Source organism: Heterocephalus glaber, unplaced genomic scaffold, assembly GCF_053883595.1.
Source record: "Heterocephalus glaber isolate CG9 unplaced genomic scaffold, H.glaber_assembly_v1.0 deba00001472, whole genome shotgun sequence".
NCBI lineage: Eukaryota > Metazoa > Chordata > Mammalia > Rodentia > Bathyergidae > Heterocephalus > Heterocephalus glaber.
Window position 1 is genome coordinate 23,127,863 of NW_028258315.1, and position 13,478 is coordinate 23,141,340.

The 13,478-nt window shown below is 40.8% G+C and overlaps 2 protein-coding genes across 12 annotated transcripts in view; one reads left to right on the forward strand and one right to left on the reverse strand.

Annotated features, from left to right (window-relative positions):
- Positions 1–1,332, forward strand: part of Gmnn (geminin DNA replication inhibitor) — a 68,118-nt gene extending 66,786 nt beyond the window's left edge. For all 11 annotated transcript variants that reach the window (XM_021260558.2, XM_004847595.3, XM_021260555.2 and 8 more), the window contains one exon: positions 951–1,332. In XM_021260558.2, coding sequence (XP_021116217.1) covers positions 951–1,106 — 156 coding nt within the window. In that variant the 3' untranslated portion in view covers positions 1,107–1,332. The remainder of the gene's footprint in view (positions 1–950) is intronic.
- Positions 1,333–9,334: 8,002 nt separating this feature from the next.
- Armh2 (armadillo like helical domain containing 2) lies at positions 9,335–12,502 on the reverse strand. The gene is made up of 2 exons (XM_087181241.1): positions 12,069–12,502; positions 9,335–10,005 (listed from the first exon to the last, which is right to left on the reverse strand). Exons 1-2 carry the CDS (start codon positions 12,334–12,336, stop codon positions 9,578–9,580), a joined length of 696 nt encoding a protein of 231 aa, XP_087037367.1. The 5' UTR covers positions 12,337–12,502; the 3' UTR covers positions 9,335–9,577.
- Positions 12,503–13,478: the final 976 nt, after the last annotated feature.

A 13,478-nucleotide genomic window follows, 5' to 3' on the forward strand; every position in this document is an offset into this window, starting at 1 on the left:
TTTATAAAACTTAATTGGTACATAAGTTTGGTGGTTTTATCTGACTTTAAAATTTGGAAGTAGTGCATTTATAAGAATTAGCCTCATAACTTAGGGTTAAAATAGGTTTTATGACATGTATAAAAAAAAATATCTGTTTTACTGATGGAAAGTTTTTTGAATCAGAACTTCTCTTGTGCTGAATTGCAGCCTTAACATTTCAAGAGCTGTGATAAAATTAATGTTTTAAGTATTCATTTGAGTACTATAGTAACTCTTAAGTGCCTTAAAAGTACAGTGGTACCTGGGTTCACAAACTTGATCCTTTCTGAGATTCTGGTCACTTGTTGCTTTCTATGATTCTGGGCACAAACCAAGTTGGACAGGAACCGAATTAAATTTCAATGGTTGTGCTGGGCATGGTGGGGCACACCTGTAATCCCAGCACTCAGGAGGCTAAGACCGGAGAATCACTAGGTGTTCAAGGCCAGCCTGAACTACACAGTGAGACCCTGTCTCAAAAAACCAAAAAAAAAAAAAAAAATTCAATAGTTATGTTCAGTGTTGAATTTATGGGGAAATTTAATTTGGTTCTTGTCCAGTCCAGTTTGCAAACAAGTGTAGAGAGAATTGAGCTTGTGAACCGAGGTACCACTGTACTGTATTGTTCTCCAGCTGACTGGAAATTTAGAACATTTGATTCCTCATTTCAGCTTATTAGAGAAGTACCAGTTAAAATTATGCTTTGAAAACAAGTGCTTTAAAAAACTGACAATTAAACACTGATTTTGCTGACATAGTCTAGCATGGTAGAGACATTGATATTGATAAAACGCTATTTGTAAGTGAATTTTATTGAGGGACAAGATGAAAAAACAATACACTATTGAGGGTCAGTTACATCAGCATACTGACAATGGACTTGAGTTTTTAAAGTTTTTACATTAAATTACTGGTTTATTCCTTAAAAGAGACTGTCTAGTGAGCCTCTGGATAACCCTGAATCATCGGATAGCCAGGAATTTGATTCCGAAGAGGAAATTGCTGAGGATTCTGAAGTGGAAGACTCAGAAACTGGCACATGTGAAGAAACCGTATCTTCTACAGATGCAAAGCCAAGTACATGAAGTTCATTAATATTTGACTCTTAAGAAATACACTGCCAAAGTTTACCTCCACTCTAGTTCTGTGTAGCAAAATGCTGGAATCATATTTCTTTGACTCCTGGGACCCTATTGTGTTCAAATACTATATATTTTTAATCTATGTTTTATGTAAATAACATTTTCACTTACTCAGTTGTCAGATATGACTTGCGTGTATATGATAAATAAACTTCAGTTTCCTATTGCACATTGTATATCTTGGAAGAATGGAGTATGAGGAGGCTATAGAAAATGTCTTTCTATGCTGTTATATCATTTGCTTTCTGTTGCTATCTTGGAAAAAATAAGATGATGAATTTATCCCATTTAGACTGAGATAACTGAAATTTTAACTCCCAAACCTGTTTGAACCTCAAACTTACTGCATTAGTGACTTCCAGATGCCATTCTCAGATATTCTTAATAGTTTTTGGCATAGAGCATGACAGTCTGTTTCCACAAATTTCCCCGAGTGGATCTGATTAGTGAGGAAGAGATGGGTGGTATTGTTCTTGACAGACCCGCTACTTTGTTCTTCCCTGACCCAGGGGCGAACGAGGATGAAGAACAGACATGGAGCCAGCTCAACATGCGGCAGCCAGGGGAGTTTCTACCTCTAGCAGGCAGAGGAGTCCCGAGCCTTTGGCTCACCTCCTTTTTATTCACCCAAACACGGACACAAGCAATCAGGGTAACACAAGATTCATCTAGTTTCCCGTATCCATTAGCACATCCTCTGGTAAACAACTTAACCTCAGCTGTCTTAGCTTTTCCCTAATATGCAGTCACCCCTGCGTGCAGCCTTTCTCCTTTGTGCTCACAGAGGAGGCCAGTTAGGCCTTAATTCTCCCTGGTCCTTGACAGAATAGGATGATTTGGCAATAGAAAGTCTGAAAGTGCCAAAAGTGAGCATTTTTAAAGTAAACTAAAATTTTAGGACTTCTAGAAAAAAACAATAGGGAAAAATCTTAGTAACTTTAGGTTTGGTAAAGATTTCTCAAATAGGACAAAACATGAACTAAGTTGGCTTCATAAAAATGAAAAACTTTGAAAAACCCTTAAGCAAATGGAAATTGGTGCTGTCTGCAATGATTTTTCTCTTTTCATCACTGTGCCTGAGAGTCACAGTTCCCTAAGACAGTAGGATAGGCACAGTCTGGTTTCCATTACCGCTCCTGGGGAGGGTTGATTGGGAGTCCCCTCAAGACTATACCATGGGCAGTGTGTCCTGTCTAAAGAAATTAAAGTTATGAGAAAAAAAGTATGTTCAGAGTTCTCAGTGGAAATCCCTTTGTTCTTTCCAAAAATCCCAAGATCCAACATCAAGGTGATGTTGATTAGGATTTTTGGCATTGATGGAATTGTGCAGGCTCAGTTTGTACCCAGGAACACTATGATGAACTCTGAATATTACAAAGCCTTATATTTTGTTTTTTCTTTTAAAAATTTTTATTTTCAGATTTACTCAATAATATTCTAAAAATGTACAATGTTTCCTTCTTTACAAAGTATAAAAATAAAACCCTCCAGAGTACTTGACATAATTCAAAATCAAATGAGCAGACTTAAATATTCACAAAACTTTTTTAAGAATATAAAGTTATATGCAATTTTGTGGAATTGACAAAAGAATATCTGAAAAATGAGAGAATTTTCTTTCATTCCTAAAAAGAAACTGTCCAGTAGAAGCTGTGAAGGTTTTCAGTCTGTGTACCAATGCCTTGTCTGTGTGCACAAGAAAACTAACACAGGACAAGGGGCTGTCAGTCCTCCAGGCTGGAGCTGGCCTGGGGACACTGCTTACCCCCAGGTAGCAGGGCAGGGATTGGGCCTCCACCAGCACAGTCTGGTTTTCTAGAATATTGCAAATGTTTAAAGATGTTTGCTTTCTTGCAGGCCTTTCAGACTGTTCAACAGTCTAGCCTCTTTAGACCCCATGGCTTTCAGTGTCACCTGATTTGTTCTTTGGGAGTCACATGCGCTTTGGAAAGGACAGCCCACCCTGCTCAGGTTCCACATGCCCATCCTGGAGAGGTTTAGCAAGGAGACAGTTATTCTTACAACCTGTGTCTTCCGTAGGAATACAGTACCACCAGTTGCCAGGATGTAAACTAGCAAGGCATCGGACAAGACAGTAGAAAGCAGGAAGAGGACTAGGGATGGATCGAGGAGGGTGTGACCCAGCTCCTGCAAGGCAGGGCCCAGCAGCCTCACTGCCTAAGTGGGGAGAGGGGCCTGGGCTGGCTTAATGCTTCCTGGGAACATCACAGCCAGTGACTTAGGCAAAGGTGCCACCACTGTGGCTGGCCTCAAAGTTCTGGTGATCCTCCTGCCTCAGCCTGCCTAGTGCCAGGATTACAGGTGTGCACCACCATGCCCAGCAGACTTGTAATTTTGTGGAGATCATAGATGATGCTGGTTTTTTTTTTTTTTTTTTGGTACCGGGGATCGAACTTGGGTCCTTGCGCTTGCGCAGCAGGTGGCGAAACCACTGGGCTAAATCCCCGGCCCGATGCTGGTTGGTTTAATACACAATCATATATAGGAGTTCAAGAAAACATTTTGTCTATTTTAAGTACTGTCTTCCAATTTGTCAGTGGTCTTTAGCAATAAGGAGTTTTAGCATTAAACACTTTTCCAATTTTCAATATTACCATGAAATAAAAATTAGAAAGTAGAAAACTGAGTATTTTCCTTAAAACATAAAGGTTAAGTAGTTGTTTTATCCCAGCGTTGTGTTCCACTACATCTGTACACACCGCTGTCCTCATCCCTGGAGTTTTTAACATAGGGTCAGACATGGTGAGGTGACACCCAGGTGGCTGTGACAACACTGAGATGGAGCTGGGCTCCAGGTCTCAGCAGAGCCAGTGCCTTGTGTGTCCGACTGGTGATGATGGATGAAATGCTTTTGGGCTCCCTGACTGGATCACACTGGGAGAGATTCATCAGAGCTGACACTGCATGCGCTTGTTCTCCAGTGCAGCACAGCGCTCGCTCAGGTCGCGGATCTCTTGTTTTTGGGGGAACAGCCTGGTCAGAGAAGTCCCCACACAAACGTGCTTTCAAATAAACTGCAGGTTTTCTGATGACAGAGACACAGCTGTGGCAATGTCAGAATTAATTACCTGGACTGAGTCATGTTTCAAATGGAAGTTTCTGTCTGAAATTTTTGTTGTATTTCAGGCTAACCTATTTATTTATTTACCAAAAAGTTCTACGGACAATAGCAGACAACTGTTATTCTCCTATGTGGACCACTGAGACAAAAAACTGAAATTTTTAATGGTATGAACTATTTTTCTTTTGCTATGAGACAGTTTCCAACAATTTCACTGTGTTGAGTTAGGATTTATTTAAAATATTTCTTTGTTTAAAAAACTCAAAAGTTTAAAAGTTTGGCTTTCTGCTGGATGTGGTGGTGCATGCCCGTATTCCCAACTGAGGCAGGAGGATTGCCGCAAGTTCGAGCCAGCGTGGGATATACAGTGGGTTCCAGGCCAGCCTAAACTACACCCTCTCAGACACAAAACAAAACAGAAAACGAAGATTGGCTTCAGCACACGTCCAAGCCACTGTAATGGCCTTCAGAAATACTAAAATCAAAAACATCAATGAGCACCGTAAGTCTTCCTTTAACCTAGTAGGACAAATTCCATTCTGGTACTCTGTAAGACAGAGTTGTGTCAGTTTTCATTATTTCCCATTTTGTAGTGTTTCTAGTTAGAGGAGAGATAAATGTAACGTCCCCCTAACTGCTACTGTAATAATAAACATCAACATTACTTCAGAACCATATACTGTATACCATGAGGAGAGGAGAATACAGATGTTGATTGATTCTGCATTGCATAGAAATAAAATTCTCCTACAATAATACTACAGAATTCTACTAAAAGCCTTTTATAATAAAAAGTAACAACTTTTTGCTTTCGTTTTCATGAAGTTAGGAAACTGATTTCAAATTTTGAAGCCTCGTATCACAATGCCTCAAATTCTAGGGTATTCTTTTGATTTATAATTGCATGAGGTGATTGTCCCATTTTAAGAATGTGATTTTCTTCTTAAGTATTCAACTGGAAAACCCCTGGTAAGACCTTATAAATCAAAACTTTAATATTGAAGATTTTAATATTTTAAATATTTTTTGAGCAGAAAATTTCCTTTAAAGTTAGAGATTTAAGTCCCTAAGTTTTAGATCAAAATGCTGTCATTCCTGTGGGTTGAAATGTAGAGATCTAGAGCAAGGAGACATTCATTTCTTACTGAAAAAATGAGACTTCTCAGTTCTAGGCTGGTCCAAGTGTCTCTCTGAGTCTCACTACTTTATGTTCAAATTCTCCAGGCAATTTTGATGGCATGATCTATCAGTACACAGCCTAATACAAAAGAAGCCAACAGGAGAGAGTATCAAACCTGCTCCTAGGTTGTGGGACTGGGTTACTGTTGAAAAGTCCATCTCAAGTGTGACTCTGTCAGCATCAGGCCTGGCTGGGGGCCTAGAGGAGCCCAGGTGAGATCCAGCCTGCCAGCTTCCTAAGGATGAGGAGCATCAGCCACAGGAACCCACAAAGCTGAGTTGTTCTTGTCCTGCAGGAGTTGGTGTATGGTGGAGAGAGCAGGTTCAAAGCCACCACTCACAAGAGGGATGGGCTCAAGCCTAGGCAACTAGATTCCCAGGGACTCGTACGTACCCTTAGACATGAAGTTGTTGAGAATGAACTATTTCTATTGATTAATGTAGTCTGAATTTATTTGCTGGAAAAAAATTAAACACCTGGAACTACTCCAAGTGATTGAAGGCCAGAAGAGCATTCTTGAATCTCTGTTGTGGACTAAATCAAGTAACTGTACATTATTTGAGTAACTGTGCAGTATTCACAAGTCTTGTACTAATGAGTCTCAGAGGAGTCAGTCTCCCAGACTGCAGAGATCTACTTCAGGTTACATTCTTCCAGAGTAAAAGCTTTAAAAATCCCAGAGATTAGTACCTGGACAGGTTAGAAAAAAACAAGGCAAAACAAAATAAAATTGACATTTTCCCAACTCTGCGGCTGTCCAGAGGCCAATAGGGAGGGATCCTCATGGAGAACATTGACTTCAGTCTCAATCAGACTGTGTGCAGCTGCCCTGGAATTGTGTGTGAACCTAGAAGGACCAGCAATGCTTCAGGACACGGGGATCTCTGCACTGTCACGGAGGTGTAGATGACTGTTAAGGCTTGTAACTAGATACCCCCTCATGGACCCATAGGTGGGGCTTGTCAGAGCTGGCAGGATCTAAAGTGTGTGATACTAGGATTAAAGATGTCTGGTACTAAATTAATCCACTGACTGGTAGCATTGTTCTGGATATGGATAATGGAAGCCCCAACCTGGGTGTAGATGGCACCAGTCATGGAATATAAAGGGACAGAAAGAAGGTAGCTGCTTGCTGCCTCTTGCCTGCTCTGATATGGACTGTTTCGCCTCTGCCATGCCACCCTGCCTTGGAACCAGCTGACTGGACTGAAACCTCTACAAACTGTGAGCCACAAGAAACCTTTCCTCCTTCAACTTTGGTGTCAGGTATTTTGTTTCAGCAACAAGAAAAGTAACTAAGACAATGACCATGTCACCAATCGTGGAGAGCCCCATTGGTAAGTGACTGCAAGCTTTAATCTAGGATATTGGCAATAAAATTGAGTTTGATGCATGCCTGTGCTAGATTTTTCTATCCAGTATAATAAATAAAGCACCTTTGGATTACAAATATCAGACTCAATAGCAGCTAGATATCTTAGTTTTGTATTTAGTTTGCCTTATGTCTCCATGGCTTAGTAATTTCTATTGACAGAAAAAAATATCCATCTATGGCATCCAGAGTTTCTGCTGAAGGGACGAATTTTAACTTAAAAGTACTTCGCTGGTTAAAGTTCATGGACAGTTGCTTGTAGTCCTGAATGTGGTGAAGTGTTGGCCCCATGGTTGTAACAAGACAGATTCTTGCTTGTTTTGTGACTATAACCATTGCTGCTGTCGACCATCCTTTGGGTCTGGTTAGTGCCTGTTGTCTGGGCAAGGAAGTTCTGCGAGGGCGACGTTGTAAACTTGGAATGCTGGCCTAGGATGGGACCCAGGGTCCTACTGCCACCACAGGGAAGGTGAAACTGCCATTATACTGTTGGGTGCTGACTTACCTCTTGTTGCACATAGGGCTGAAGGGCAGGGAGGGGAAGCTGAAGAAGGACAGCTTGAAAAACCAGAGCTGGAAGTAGTTGGCATAGCTGATGGTCAAGCTGCTGGAGCGGGGACAGGCCATGAGGGTGCTGGGACTTCTGATGATGGTGGTGACTCTCGCTGGAGGTAGGAAGGTGGAGCCACTGCCGCCCCTGTAGAAACTGCTTTTAGGAAGGAGAGCCTGGGGCTGGGGCTGGGAGCCAGGCAGCTGGGCAGTGTGGCTTTGTTGGGAAAGGAGGTGGAGGGTGGCTGCTGGAGGTGACAATGTTGCTGTTGTTGCAGGTGCTGCTTATGGGGGTTTTTAGAGCATTCAAGAAATGATGTGCTTAGAAAATGCTCTAAGAACTGGGCAAACAGTTTCATTCTTCATCATGACAATATTCCGTGTCACACATTGCTTCTGGTACAGCAATCCACCTCATTTCCCAGGTCTGACACCATGCAACCCCTAGCTTTTCCTAAATGTCCAAATGACCACGAACGGTGAGCATTCTGAATCCACTGAGGGTGTCGACTCAGGCAGGACAGCACAACTGAAGATATTCATGGAACAGAACTTCCAGAACTGCTTCAGAAAGTGGCAAGAATGATGGAGCAGGTGTATTTGAAGCGAGGGAGAGGATTTTGAGGGAGATTAATGGCAGTATGTCTTCTACTGCAATATGGTAGAAAAAATTTAAACTCCTGTTTTGATCCCACCTTGTAAATTCTGAGAAAATTTCTCAGGAGATCACCCTGAAGGTGCTCCTGTCCAATGGTGAGTGCTATAGTTTGGGATCTAGACTGTCTCTCAAAAGCCTCAGGTGTTCAGAGGTGGGGTTCATGATTGGATCATGGGGTACTGTACTCATCCTGGATTCATCCACTGACGAGTTCACAGCTGAATGTATTATTAGAAGGCTGGGCCTGGTTGGAGGTGGGCTACTGGGGGTGTTGTGACCTGGAAGGATGTATCCTTGTCCCCAGCTGCTCCCCTTTTCTCTGCTTCCTGGCTGCCACTGGTTGAGCTCCATTTTCTCTGCCATGCCCCTCTACTAGCCTGTTGTTGCCCCGGAGTCAGCCAACCATGGACTAAAATAAAACTATAAGCCAAAATAAACCTCTCCTCCGAGTTGCGGGCATTGGGGTATTCTGTCCCAGCAATGGGAAAGTGACTAAGACACGAGATTAACAACCCTCACAAGGCTCCTCTAAGAGATAAGGTGAGGATCAGGAAACTGCACTCTTTTATTTTTCCCTTTATGAAAGGGCTCAGCCAAAGTTCTCATCTGTGAAAGATGAAAGAACATAGTTCAATCTATGATAGATGCAGCTTACCTAGAGATGGTATAGTGTAGTTACAAACAGGACAACTTTTTTCTTTCTTTTTTGGGGGGGGGTGGTAGTGGTGGTGCTTGGAGATAAAGGGCCTTGTGTGTGCTGGACAAGTGCTCCACCACTGAGCTACACCCCCAAGCCCTTAAATTGCCCAGTAAGTCCCCAAACCATTGTTCCCAACAGTTACATGGATAACACATCTTCCAATGAGTTTCCATTTTACAAACTTAATTTATTACTTCAGTAATTTTTCTTTCTTTTTTTTTTTTTAACTACAGAAGCATGTGGTATTATAAGAACTCAGCATAGGCTTTTTTCTCCATGAAAAATCAATAATGAAGTACAAGTTCTTAATAAGCATCAAATAGATATTAAAAATAAGGATTTCATGATTTAATTGTAGACAATGGAGAGAGTCTCTCTGGACTGTGTATAATAGGTGCCAAAAGTATTTCAGCTGTACAGTTTTATAATTATGCATAGTCCCCATCATATCGTGTGCTTTAACATCTTTATTTTTATTTTATTTATTTTTGAGATAGGGTCTCACTATGTAGTTTAGGCTGGCCTTGAACACACTATGTAGCCCAGGCTGGTATTGAAGTCATGGCAATCCTTCTTTCTGCCTCAGCCTCCCCAGTGCAGGGATTACAGGTGGGGACCACCAAGCCTGGCTTTAACATCTTTATTTCTTGAAAGGTGAGGATACATTAAGGGCCCTATCTGTGAGGTCATTTCCAACAGTCCTTTTTGCAAGTTTTGTTATTGCAGTTAACTATATGAAAATTTGCATTGAACTCTTCAACTACAAAAGATAATGCTAAAGAATAATATATTGCCTTTTATTCTTTATTTCAGGTTTCTTACCAGGGTAATACAATGGCTCAGTTAGCTGCATCACATAACGATTTAGAGAAATTAATTATTGTAAAGACAAATTAGGTGATGCAGCATTTCTGCAAAATTCTCAGGCCATCCCATCCAATTCTCTGAAGCCAATATTTGCAAATTATATTTTAGAGCATTGTAGCTTTTAAGCTCCTCTAAGAAAGATAAGTCATTGTACACTAAGACACAGAGAGCATAACAAGTCCAAAATTTAACAAAGAGGAGGCTGTTTTTGTCTCCCTCCACAGAATATTCAAGATGACTTTCCAACAAACTAACAAGAATAGGAATGAAGTGCAGGCGTTTTACTGTTTTCTGGCTCCCAGGGTTCAAGTAGCACCAACACGCTACACTCTGGAGCAGCAGGATCTTTATTTTGGGTGCCACCTCATCATTTTGCAACAAGTGGGCTACTTCTTTCATGTATTCAGCTGCAAGTTTCTCAGCACCTGGTCCTCCTGTAAAACAAGCATTGGGATTTCCAGAAGTATTTGGCATATCTAGCAACTAGTAACACTTCAGAATCTCCTAAGTGCCCATATTCTGTGTGTGTATGTGTTTGTGTGTGTGTGTGTGTGTGTGTGTGCGCGTGCAAGGATCTGAAACCAGGGCTTCAGTACACTCCCAGCCTCTGTGTTCACGTTTTTGTTTCCACATGGATGACACTTCGAATACTTTTCATTTTCCCTTCTTCCCATGCTGCTGGGAAGATGAGATTGTGTATATTGATCAGCAAGGAGTTAATATGGAAAGTGGGAAGATGACTGCCTGCCTAAGGCTCCGCCCTTGTTCCTTTAATCAAACTCCACACTTTCTGTCTTCAGTGCTGGAGAAAAACATGGAAACCAGCACATGAGAGCAGAGAGAAAAGGGTTGTGCCGCAAAGCCAATGGTGACCTTGCATGGGCTAGGAGAAAGACTCGGTCCCATTGGTCCATTGGTCCCATGGTCCCATTCTCATACATTTCTTGCCCCAATTCTTTTCTAGATCTGAGATGGATATGTCCTTACTAGGTTTTCTTCCTTTGGCTACTGACCCATCCTGGTCCTGGATTCTACTTTCACCATATACCTGGGCCCCAGATCTTCATAGGGCAATCTTAAACTTCATAAAGGAATGGATCAAAAAGACACTGGATGAACACTGCTTGATGGAGAGGAGGAGCTGACATGGGTGGTTAGATTCTAGCTGCTGGAGTTCTAAACTACTTTGAATTTCTCTCTCTTCAATACACTAGTCCCAGTGTCCTAGGAATATTTTGTTCATTGTTAAAGCTTTAGCTGAAGCTGGGCATAAGCTCTTTCTCTTGCTTCCCAGTAATACAGCTAAGGCAAACTAATACCAACCTGAAGAATTCAGATCCTTTTACTAGCTAGTTCTTCCCCTGAAAGATGAATACAGCTGTTTAGGGAGTGGAGTCAGCCCATGTGGTAGATACCATTTGTCCTTCCTTCACAGGGGCAGGTGATCTCCCCAGTGTCTCATCTCTTCTCCAGCTCTATGCAGGTGGTCCCCAACCCTGCTGGCATGAAGGACTCCTTTACTGTTTTCTCTCATGGGCATGATTCTTTGAAAAATTCAGTCCATCAAACTAAGTAATTCATCTTCCCACTTAAAAAATCAATTAAAATACTTGTAGCTTCCATCCAATACTTCTGATTAGGAGATGTTGAAGATGGCACAAAATTTCCTTACATATCCTAAACTTTATTAGAAAAAATGTGCAATGAGTTGGACTTGATAATTAGAGCAGCATGTGCTTAATTGGTGTTTGCCACTTTATTTTCCAGCAAAGTACACATTAACTGTTGGCTTTTACTGATAACAACTACTGGCTTTCATAGTAGCTGTTGTAAGGGTATTAAGTTCTTACTGATTTTTCTAAGATTTTTTTTGTATAATGCATTGTTATATAATAAAAGTAAAATATCAGGTACTTTTATTCTGCATTAGAATCATATTACTGGGTTGAAATTATGTCAGCTCAGTATAGACTCTCATGTTTTTCTTTTAATGAAAACTTTTATTTTTATTTACTTATTGAGATAGGGTCTCACTATGTTGCCCAGGTTGGTTCTGAACTTCCGGGCTCAAGCAATCTTCCTGCATAGCAGGAACTATAGGTGTGTATTCGTGTGTCTAGAAGTTAATGAAAACTTTGGCAGGTGATATATTAACACAAATGAGAAATATCGAACTAGAAATTTATTTGGTGGACACAATCTTTTAAAATATAAGATTCTTGGGCCGGGGATTTAGCTCAGTGGTTTTGCCACCTGCTGTGCAAGCGCAAGGACCCGAGTTTGATCCCCAGTACCAAAAATAAATAAATAAATAAAATAAAATATAAGATTCTTCAAGAAAAAGTTATATCTGTAGCGTTATAAGATAAAACACTAATGATTTAAAGGAAATGTTCTGGGGGTTTAAGACCAGAATTAAGAAAAACCAAATTACAGTGTTCTAACAAGCTAAAAGATGATGAAACACCTATTTTAACACAGCTGGTCAAGTCAGTACCTGTGAAGGCCAGAAGTCCAATTTTCTTGGCAGCCTGAGCTCTTATTTGAAGGGGTAGAGATTTATTCTTCAACATGTGGCCAAGTAACACAATTCTTTCCTTGTGAAAAGTACTGTCAGTTAAAAGAACAGGCTCTTCCTCCTTAGTAAAAAAATATCCCTTAACAGTGACACTCCAGAATTTTTGGAGGCAGGTCCGCAGCTTGAAGAAACACCCCAACACTTGAGCCCCAATTCGCATATAAAAAGGCAGGTGTTTTTCAGTCATTTTGCCAAAGGGCCACTGCTGCTTCAGGTACCCAACTGGCAGTGACAGTCAAGAATTCTAGAACACATCCCTTGACGACACTAGGAAATATACAAGCCAGAGGAAAGCAATATATGCCTAAATTCCTACTGAACACTTTCTACAGTATCAACTAAGACAAGTTTACTTTTACTTCTCTGGAACAAAAAACCTCAACTAAACTGGGAACTCATGCTGGCCTTTGCGCCTTTGGTTATGCAGGGCCTACTCAGAACTGCCCATTCTAACATATACTCGGCTCCTTTCCATTGGTCTTTCATGGTATTAAGACTACTCTGCTACCTAATCAGAATAGATTTGTAGATTTACCTGATTTTTCTGAGAAAATAAAACAATCAAAAGAGTATTCTGTAACTCCCCATCACAGCCACCCACCTGTCTGCATCTCTGCTTCACAGCCTGACTCCCTCCTGATCCCAAGGCCTCCCTATCTGTGCAGATTTCATTTAGCCCCTGCCACCCCACTCAAAGATACTGCTCTACAATTCTTGTCTTGTCTTTGTAATTTTTTCTCATGGGGTCAAAATGTACCTAAGTACACGATTGTGAGTGGAAAATACGGGACAGAAATGAGGCGCTGGAAGTTTTTCCATTTTCATTTGTGTGTGGCTTTTTATTTTTTTAAATTAAAAAAAATTTATTAGTACATGTTTGCAATTCATGCAGTTTACAGTCATCTTGGGGAGTACATGCCGCAGCTTGTTTCTTTTTTCTTTTTTTAATCCCCTTCCCCTTCCCTTTCCCTCCTTCGCTTGCCCTCCAAATTCCCTATCGCATTTTTTAGTCTTGTTGATATTATTAATCTTAGCTTATGTTGTAGCATATAATGTTTACATTAACTGAGGTTATTGGATGTCTGTACATGGCATATCTTTATTTCATTTATTTCCCCTTCCCTACCTCCTCACCCCTTGCACTTTTTCCCTTGTACCACTTTCCTCTTGCAAGAGGTCCATCTCCTAGTTTCCTTCTATCCATCCTTTATTATTCTTTTTGTTTGTATTTTTCCTTGCTCAAATGAGAGATACCATATGGTATTTAAGCTTGTGTGTTTTGTTTATTTTATTCAACCTTATATTTACAGATGCAACCATTTTTCTATA